The 10226-nt window shown below is 40.2% G+C and overlaps 1 protein-coding gene across 9 annotated transcripts in view; it reads left to right on the top strand.

Annotated features, from left to right (window-relative positions):
- The window catches only part of YAP1 (Yes associated protein 1), a 124545-nt gene extending 116166 nt beyond the window's left edge, over positions 1–8379 (top strand). For 6 of the 9 annotated variants that reach the window (XM_025214698.1, XM_025214691.1, XM_025214692.1 and 3 more), the window contains 2 exons: positions 4148–4260; positions 4836–8379. In XM_025214698.1, the coding sequence (XP_025070483.1) occupies positions 4148–4260; positions 4836–5074 (352 nt within the window). In that variant the 3' untranslated portion in view covers positions 5075–8379. The remainder of the gene's footprint in view (positions 1–4147; positions 4261–4835) is intronic. The other 3 variants (XM_006032937.3, XM_025214695.1, XM_025214694.1) reach the window with 1 other exon arrangement.
- The last annotated feature ends 1847 nt before the right edge of the window (positions 8380–10226 follow it).

The following is a 10226-nucleotide window of genomic DNA, read 5'->3' as shown; positions in this document are numbered from 1 at the left end:
GAAGACAGCAGTGCAGGGAGCAGAGAGGGGCACTAGTACCCATAACCTAAGAGACAAACAGCAGCAGCCTAATGACTCATCAATAAGCAGTTAGCTGCTGGTTCACAGGTGCTCCCTCCCTCCCAGCCCAGGCCTTCATCTGGGCTGTGTTGTTTGGCTGGGCTTGCCGCTTCCTCCCCTCCCCCTAGTCAAAGGGCCCCAGAAGCTGGGAGCAGCTCCCAGCAGCAGCTATGTCCAAGCTACTGTGTTATTGGTTAATCCTTTAACTGATAGAATTAGAGGAGGTTAAACAGGTATTTTTAAATGTTAGTTGCATCCTTAGTTTCTAATATGTTTAACATTAATAGGGGTTTTAACCTTTTACTTTCAATTATTCTGTGCCCAGAATAACACCGGTTTTATTTTTTTGGCTACTTAGCTTTGTACTGGTGGTTCTGATAGTCTTTAAACATAAAATACTTGCTTTGCAAACTGTGCACAGTGTTCTGCCTGAGCATGTGAAGTCTCCTCCTCAGATAATGTGATCTAAAAACTGGGTGGTATGACCAGCTAATATGGTGAATATCTCATTAAAAAGTGCCTCTTGTAAAGGCAAAAGTAGTATCCTATTTACTTGTGTAGTGTACATACCTATCCTGCCTCCCCCACCACCAAATCTGTCCCCCAAAATTGGGGTCTGTCATTTAAGCAGGGAAGCTGACTTTGTCTGGATCCCCGGGGCTTGAACACAGGTCTTCCAGGCTCATGGGTGGAGGCCTGGGCTGCAGCACCACCAAGTAGCTGGCTGGGTGCTGACCTAGCCTAGCCTGGGTCCTCCCATGGGGGATCATGCGACCCAGGAGAAGCACTGGTAGCTACAAGGCCCTGGTTGTAGGGCTACAAAACCCTTCAACTTCCCGAAGGACTTTGTCCCTGCAACAACACTTCCAGCACTCCCTGGCTCTAGTACTCCCTCTCCTGCCTCAGACCCTCCTGCCTCCTGTGTGCCTTGCTCCAGCCTTGCTTCTACTTTGGACCATCCTGCTTTATTCCTGTCTCCCCTCTTCCTTAGACCCTCCCTGCCTTTAGCCTTGGACTCCTGTACCTCCCTCCTGCCTCCCTCGTCCTGCATGCTGGATTCCTTGGCTCCTTACCTCTGGCTTGACCTTGAATGTAGCTGAGCTGTCCCAGTCTGGCATGAACCATCAGATTTTGACTGACCCTGGTATTACGACCTCTAATGTGGCTTCTGGACATACAGTATTTTATACCACTGGTTTTTGAGCCCAGCTCCACTCTCTTCCCCCCTGTCCAGGTCATACCCATGAAGTTTGCAGGGACCAGCAGAGAGAGAGACAGACAGATTTGCCAAGGGTATGGTTTGCTCTTGCTTTGTGGCAAGGAGTTCTGCAGACTTACTGCAAATGGTGATCAGCTATGGTTCTTTTTTTTTTTTTTCTTTTTTGAGTCATTGTTTCCCCTGCCCAGCCCTTGCCCCCCATATTCTTGCTGCATGGATCTAACAGTCAGCACCAATGTCTGTCAGTTCTTGAGGCTCATGCAAAGAAGTGTAACCATCCAAGACTGGGAGTGATAAGACTAAGCTTAATTTTGTGGCTAAGACAACTGATGGCAACAGGGGTCTGCTTGGGGCTAAATAGGTGACTCAGGGCCTGTATCACAGGTATGACTTGTATGTGGGAGTTCAAGGCTCAGAAGCTGAGGGTCTGCAATCCCATAGGTCTAGAAGCCAAGCTGAGGGTCACAGTACCAGATATCAGTCCAAATCTGATGGCTCATGCAAGGATCAGGCAGGTCCGTGGTCAAGGCCAGGCCAAAAGTCAGGAGCTAAGTCCAACACACAGGATGATGTAAGGAGGGGCAAGGTAGAGGTTGCAAGGCTATAGGCAGTGCTGGAACAGGGCTGGAGGGTCAAAGACAGTAGCAGGAGAACAGGCAGTCCTTGACTAACATCGTTTCAAGTTACAACATCTTGCACTTACAACATTTATAAATTGACACCGTTTCAACTTTCTGACGTCAGTTTCGACTTTAAAACGCTTGATCTGATGCAACGCCATGCCAGCAAACAAGTTCACTGCATCGCCCATCTCCCTAGAGAACATCTGTCCAAACTTCCTTGGACACTTTCTTTAAGAAAGCAGACAAAACTCCAGTAAAACCTGCAGCCAAGACTCCTGAGAAGACTCCAGCCAAGAACCCTTCAGAAAGCACCATGACCAAAAGAAACTTGGGGAGGGTCTTGATTGACCACAAGATGAATATGTGCCACCAATGTGATGCTGTGGCTGGTGTGCATCCACCAATGCATCTCAAGCAAAACCAGGGATGTCATCCTCCCACTTTACTTGGCCCTGGTGAGACCACAGCTGGAGTACTGCATCCAGTATTGGGCCCCCCACTTCAGGAGGGATGTGGAAAAGCTTGAGAGAATCCAGAGGAAAGCCACTCATATGATCCAAGGCATGGATGGCAGGCCATATGAGGAGAGGCTGAGGGACTTGGGACTCTTCTTTATGGAAAAGAGAAGGCTCAGGGTGGACTTGGTTGTAGCCTACAACTATATAAGAGAAGTACATCAGGACCTGGGAGGACAGTTGTTCATCAGAGCTCCCCAAAGCTTAACAAGGTCTAATGGCCATAAACTCCAGGAAGACCGATTTAAACTAGACATAAGAAAAAAGTTCTTTACGGTGTGTGTGTCAAGGGTCTGGTACCGACTCTCTCCACACACCCCCCCCCCTCCCCCCCCGGTGGTACAAGCACCTACTCTGGACTCTTTCAAAAAAAAAGCATGTGGCTTTTTTTCTTGCTGGGGTCACTTGATCCCAGCTGATTTTCTGCCTGTAGTTGGGGGGCTGGACTTGATCTCACAAAGTCCCTTCCAGTCCCTAATGTCTATGAAATCTATGAAAAAGTCCAAACAAGAGACCTTCAAAAAGTCCAGCAAAGTCACCTCAAAGAAGTCCTTCCAAATCAATATGATTGCTGTTTACAATATAGATACATTAATGGAGCTGTATTATTCATCTATAATTGATTGAGTACAAAATTCTAGGTCATTTTTGGTGAAAATAGGGGTATCAGGCCTTGGTTCAGGAACCAATCCCCCATTTATAACATTGTTTTCTATGGGAAAATCGGTTCTGAGTTGTAACAGTTCAGCTTGAGATGCTGTTTTCAGGAACCAGTTGTAAGTCAGGACTGCCTGTACTGAAGTCGGACAGAGGTCCACCACAGAGGTGCTGGAAGCGTTTCAGGGACAGGGCCCTGCAGGAAGTGGAAGGATTTTTATAGCCCTCCCATCAGGGTCCTGTGGGCTCCCATTTGGTCCCCCTGGATCATATATGATCCTCTATTTGGGACCCCATGGGAGGGCCCAGGCTGGGCCTGGCACCCAGCCAGCTGCTTCATGGTGCTGTAGCCCAGGCCTCTGCCCACAATCCCAGAAGACCTGGGTTTGAGCACCAGGGGTCCTGACACTATCCCCTGCCCCATAAAAAATGACTCCCAGAAGCCTCAGGGCCTAGGATTCTTTTGGGTGGGCATGGTGGAAGGCTTTTAACCTGACAGGCACATGAATATTCTCTATGGGTTCCTATAATTGTTTCTCAGTCCTATCTGTCCCAGTTGATGAGATATAAGGGCCCTAGCTACTATGTAGGCTCTTGTACCTCGGCCAAAAGCTGCTGCCAGATTGGCAACTGCTGTGAGAGAGTTAAAGCTGTAGCTGTTGTGTGAGCAGCACTGATCAAGGTTCAGCCATGCAGTCAGAATCCAGCAGTGGCTCTGGAAAATTGTTTTTTCCCCTTCATTTTGCCTTCCCAGAACAAGGTTTTTGTCTTATTTGAGAGTGTGCTGCATGCAAGAAAATGATGTATACGTTAAGGAGTTATATAAAGGAATGTTTTATTTCATTTCAGTCTCCGTTTTTTTTCTTGTGCCTTTGTGACAGCTTTGTCTTACTCTACAAGCTTTGTAGACAAATAACATCTAACACTTACCAGATACAGTAGTCTGTGACACAACACATTATGTTATATCACCAAATCCACTGAGCTCATCTGAAAAGGTTCATGTTTTTATTTGGTGTAATTCTGAGATGCTCAGACCTCAACTTTCACTTAACTATTTTCTTCTATTATAGTGGAACATATCACTCCAGAGATGAAAGTACAGACAGTGGGCTTAGCATGAGCAGTTATAGTGTACCCAGAACCCCTGACGACTTCCTGAACAGTGTTGATGAAATGGATACAGGTTTGTTTTTATTTACACCTTTAATGCATTTTTCCTATATATATTTGTTTTCCTTTGTTTATTGCAAATATTTGTAAAAAATAAATAAATAAAAAAGTAGAAAGTTCTGTCTGAACAGAAAATACTCATAAGTAATACATCTCTTGTGCTTAAATGGGTTTTAAATCTGCATTAACTTTTTTTAGCAGTGTTGCTTCTAGTAGACTAAGAACAAAAACTTAGTTAAGTCTTGCTTAGAATATCACTTCACTTACAACAAGATGTGGTTCTGCACAGCATCTATTTATTTTCTCGGAGTATAATACTATAATGTGCACGTGCGAGCGCACACACACTACTGTAAACAATTGATGGGGTAATGCTCAGTGAATAGGACAGTAGAAGAAAAGGCATATTTTATTTACATTTAGGGTCAAGTTCTGCTTGCCGTGTGTGACTGGCCAGATTGCCATTAATGGGATCACTTACATGAGTAACATGACCAAGACTTAAATGTCTTATCTGTTGTCCTGATCGTAAGTTTTGCACCTACAATTCTTTGTGTTTAATGTCGGTCTTGCTTTGTACTATACTAGGTGATAGTATCAGCCAAAGTAACATACCCTCCCATCAAAACCGTTTCCCAGACTACCTTGAAGCCATTCCAGGGACAAATGTGGACCTTGGGACCCTGGAAGGAGATGGGATGAATATAGAAGGAGAGGAACTGATGCCAAGTCTGCAGGAGGCTTTGAGTTCTGACATCCTTAATGACATGGAATCTGTGCTGGCAGCCACCAAGCTAGATAAAGAGAGTTTTCTTACTTGGTTATAGAGGCCTCAGGGAGACTGCATCCAAATCTGTGAAGGATCTAAGGAGAACAGGACATCTGTACCTGAAGTTAATAAGAAACCAGTGTGGCAAACATTTGGTTTGTGGTCAGAAAAAGTAAATGAACAAATATTCAGCAAGATTTCTTTCATCCAATATTTTGCTCTTCCTTATCCATTGCTGCTGTTATATATTGCTGACCTCTTTCACAGCTGACTCTGAAGAATAGACATCTTTTTGGTCTTTTTCTATTGCTGTTGCAACTACTGTTCAATGGGGTGGAGGGTGATGAGCCTATTTGGATGATGAATGCCATTCCTTTTGTCCTCATATGCGCTTGCATATCATTTTATCTAAGTACTCAGATTTGTGAGTTAACTTCTGCATGTCACCGCTTGTAGTTTGCTCAGCTAGTTATCTCCTCTGTTGCCTATGGCAAGTGGTAAAACATGACTTACTGGTGTGACAAGCCAAAAATGATGTATCTGGTCAAAAGAAGTCAATACTGATTTGGAGATAAAGCTTAAAGAAGGGCTGAAGACAGTTTGACAATAAGTGGTTGCTACTACTAGCTCTTCCATTAGTCACAAAGTGCTCTTGTTCATATTTTATGGTATAGTAAATGAGTCGTATAGTAACATACGAATTTTTATTGTTGCCACATACTTTAATCAAACTTTTTGTCTGTTAAAAACTAGGATTTTTTTGTTAGTTGGTTTAATTTTAGCCATAGTTTGGGAAGTAACTGTAGGTGCTTTTTTAAATAGTGAAATCTAAATTTCCTGATTTCACAGTCTTATTTAAATCTGAATTGTCTGCTTTTTTATACCCTAAAACATGTCTATTGTAGCCTGATAGTGAGCCCATGAAACTATTTTGCTTGTAACTTTTATTCTTAAAGGCTAGCTTTGAATGTAATCGTTAGAATAAATGACCAGTGGCTTATTTTTCATGCCTACTTGCAAGAATTTGAAATTAGAATCTGGTTGTGCCACTGTAAAATGTAGTTCTATGTGCTGTATCTAAACTTTTATCATGCATTTTAAAGTAGCAAAGCCTGTACACTACATGTTTAATTGACTGTTTTATCTAATCTCTTTGGTTTTATTTTTTAGTTTTGATATCTGAGTTTAAGAAAGTAAAATCTTTGGGAGAAACCTTAGTGAAAAGTTCTCCTTTTAAGTAGCATGGAAAAATAGTCTAAACTATCATCTCACTTTACATTGCAATGAACACACTAAACTAAAAAACTCAAAGCCTTGGTAAGACTGTTAGTGAAAAATAAGCCCTGGACACTATATTAAAAGACTGTAAAGATATGTGTTAGATGGTGACATGAGCAGGTAATGAAGTGTATATTAGTAGTAGAGCTTAGCATGGGGTAGAGATGAATGACTGACATACAACTTACTCTGTTAAAGTAAAGGTAACACTGAGTTATCTGCAGGAGTTGACACTGTTTCCAAAGAGTATTTTTAAATGAACAAAGTGAGCATGAATCAAACTTTCAGTATAAGCTATGAAGTAGTTCTTGGGTTAAAAAATAGTGGTATCAGATAGCACCTGTTTAATTAAAGGTCTGTCAGTCCCATTGTCAGTCCTTATTATCAAGGATTTATATCATGGCCATAACAAGACTGTAGATATATGGGAAAAACAAATCTTTGCTTGGAAGAATTTTTTTAAATCATTTTTAAGGCACTCAGTTATTTTTAAGTTATAGGAGTAAACTAAGAAATCCAAGAATTAAGTGTTTTATCCTTCAGGTTTTCTACGTGACAAGAATTTGAAATGGCTCTATTTTATCATTTACAAATGTTAACACAAAAAGACTCTGCTTTTGGAGTTCTAAATTTTATTTTAAAAAACTAAAGCAGCAGCAATTGAGATTTGAAATTTGCCACTATTTGTGCATGTTTACTATTTTTCATAACATTTTTAATAATCAGAAGGTGCGAAGTCAGAAGTGGTGTGTTGTGGAATATTATTTTAAATGAATTTCTCACTAATATGTCCGCAACAGCAATACATTCTGCTACGCCAGTAACCCACAGGTTAACAGGCCACATACATTGTGCAATGACACATTAGCCCTTAAAACAGTATTTATATCCATTTTAGGATTGTAGGAGTATTTTATACTTGCATTAAGAATTCTTCCATCCTTCTTCCCTCCACTTTGAAAAAAAATGTTAAAGAAACTGACACTAAGTTTTGAAGAGTAACTTGAATGGTCTGATATATACCCACAAAAGCAAGGAAATTTCAGAGCTTTATTCCCCATTTCAATCTGACTTAACCAGTTGTATCCAAGTATAATAGCACAATGGTACATATTATGCATTAAGTGCAAACTCTTGACATACTGTACCTTGATACCACAGGGATGACCAGGTTTCTTTCCTTGCTTTTATGTGTTTGTCAGACCTTTGTTTTCTTTTGATAGTAGAAACACTAAAATGGCTTATACTGTATTTGGGTGGCACTGCGTAGGATAGGTACTGACTGGGAATTCTTGAATTGCTCTAACAGTAATCCTATTTTGTGATTCTTTAATAGACTTTAAGACACTTCCGTTCTCTTCCATTGTTAGGAAATATAACCTAGAGATGCTATACTGTTAGCAGTTGAAATTGATTTGGATTGTTTTATTCTGTAAAAGCATTATTTGATGACGTGGTTAAAATTTGTTTGAAATGCGAAGTGTTTGCTAGTATTTTATACTGATTGATGTATATATTTAAACAAAACAAAATCATTGTCCTAATTTTATAGCTTCTAGAATTAACTGTACTGTGTGCAGAATACAGATGAGGCATATTATCCCTATTGTGCTGTACAGTACCTTGGCAGGACAGCTGCTTTGGAATAGGTTACAGTGTCAAGTAAATCATACTAGATCAAAAATTCTACCGTTCAGTGTTGGTGCTCACCAGTGCAAAAAGGAGAAGAGACCTTTTCAATACAATTAACACTACTTGGCTTTTGCATATCTGGTGAATTAGTACTAAGGCGACTTTTCACTTGCAAGCATGTTTTTATACAAATAGCAGGTGTGCCTGTGTAAAATAATGATTTGTTTTTCTGTATCTTGAAAAAATACTCTCCACATTTAAAATGATCTATATTAGAGAATTCTTAAATGCACCCTTGTCAGAAATATATATATTAGTTACCAATGTTACTTTTTAGATATGAGCATGCCTGTACGTTAGGTACCTAAGTAAATTCTGTTACATTATTTTTCTTTATGTAATACTTTTGCAGTTGTTTCATGTGGTATAAATATATACTTTCTGCTTAAAATACCTTGTTTGTTTGTTAACCTTTAATAGGATGCAAAGGAATTTGATTTCCAGGCAATCTCACTGAATTGTTGCAGTTTCCATTACATTTTTATTGTCTATTCCACACTACCGTATAGTAGTTTTTGTAATCATGTATCCCAGTCCTGCAAACTGCATTTAACTGTAAGGCTCTGAGTAGACCCAGTGAATTCACTGGTATGACAAGAGTGCTTATCACTTCAGTGTGTGCCTACATGTTCACAAGACTTGAGAGAAAATTACTAGGTTTCATGTAACTTGTGTAAAACAGTACAGCTAATAGAGCAAGACCATTTATGTGACCATTGGTAAGAAGCTTATCTGTTATAAGAAATTTTCTATTTAATTTTAGAAATGCCTAGAATTTTCTCACGTAGTAGATATTTTTGGCTAACTAGGTCTACAGTGTATGGCAGATTTACCAGTAAAGATGCTCTCAATTTTCAATTTCAGGTTCTGAGTTCTGAATTCAGAAAAAGGTATACATCAGATCTAAAAGTATCTTCATCTTTAATTTCACTAAATCAGTTCTCAGCCTTCTTACATTTGAGGCATCCCTCTGTGTCTTCTGTGAATTGAGTGGCACCCCATTTTAAAAAATATGTATTTATTATAGTGCTAACCTACTTGAAAGGAGGCTTGGGAGGAGGAGAAGTAGCTGTATCTTCTCTCTCCCATGGCACCTTTCAACGTTGCCACAGTACCATGGTTGAAAATCACTGCACTAAACCGTTCATTGGGTTCTTGATTATTTTTTTTTTTATCATCTTTTAAAAGAGAAGTCTCTTGTACAGAGTAATTCTTGACAAATGTTGCTTTTCCTTGGACTCTTTGCTTTTAGTAATCCAGAGTCTGATACTCAGCACTGGAATGGTGATAGTCCTTCAATAAGGCCTAGGATGTTCCACTAACCTACCACCAATGCTCTGCCACCTACTTCTTAGTTTATCGCTCAAGATAAAACCTAAGTGACTGTAGAGCTAAACCTATGCATCATACTCTGTACCTTCAAGTGAACTGGGACCCAATGAGAGGCATGAAACACGGGTTTTATGTGCTCAGAGCAGCAGCCTACCTCATTTTTAAAGTAATGACACAACTATCACATGGGAGGAGACACCACAGCAGTGCAAGACGGGACGCAGATTGGCTTGAGCATTCTTTTTTTCATAATATTTTCAATACTAGACAATGAACAAAGTTGCTGTGTTATTTCATGTGAAATAAAATGCATCCAAGAGGTCTTTGAGCCTTCAAAATGCAAATATACAGGACTGTAGAAGTTAAATGATCTTCGCCTAGGGTTATGTAAAAAAAGAAATTAAGGTAAAGTTGGACTATAAGCCACCAAATCCCTATTTTTTCTGCAGACTTGTTTGAGGTAATGTAAGGAGATCTGCAGATCTGTGAATGCTGTGGTGAACAGGAGGCAGGTAGAGCTTCATTTGGAAAACTAAAAAGGGTGTCACCTGATTTTATCTCCCCTTTTTGTTTAAAGTCTAGATAACAGCATCAAAATTAAGAGGCATCAGTGTAATTTAAAGATGATAAACTAGTAAAGCCAACAAACTGCAGAACCACTTGGCATAAAAGTGTGTGTGTGTGTGATATTAATCTGTTTTGTCTCACGCTTTGGCTTGGTTGTGAGCTATGGAGATTGTTATCCAAACTGGCACCCTTACTGACCCTGAAGTTTCACTAAAAGCCATACAAGGTCTTAAATCCCAATAATAACTGTGATTCTAAATGTTTCCTGTTTCACAGTCTTCTATTTCAGTTACACGCGTTACCTGCTTTGACAAGTTTGTGTTGGGGCAAAAAAAATCTTC

Source organism: Alligator sinensis, unplaced genomic scaffold (assembly GCF_000455745.1).
Source record: "Alligator sinensis unplaced genomic scaffold, ASM45574v1 scaffold40_1, whole genome shotgun sequence".
Lineage (NCBI taxonomy): Eukaryota > Metazoa > Chordata > Crocodylia > Alligatoridae > Alligator > Alligator sinensis.
This window is presented reverse-complemented; position numbering and strand designations above follow the sequence as displayed.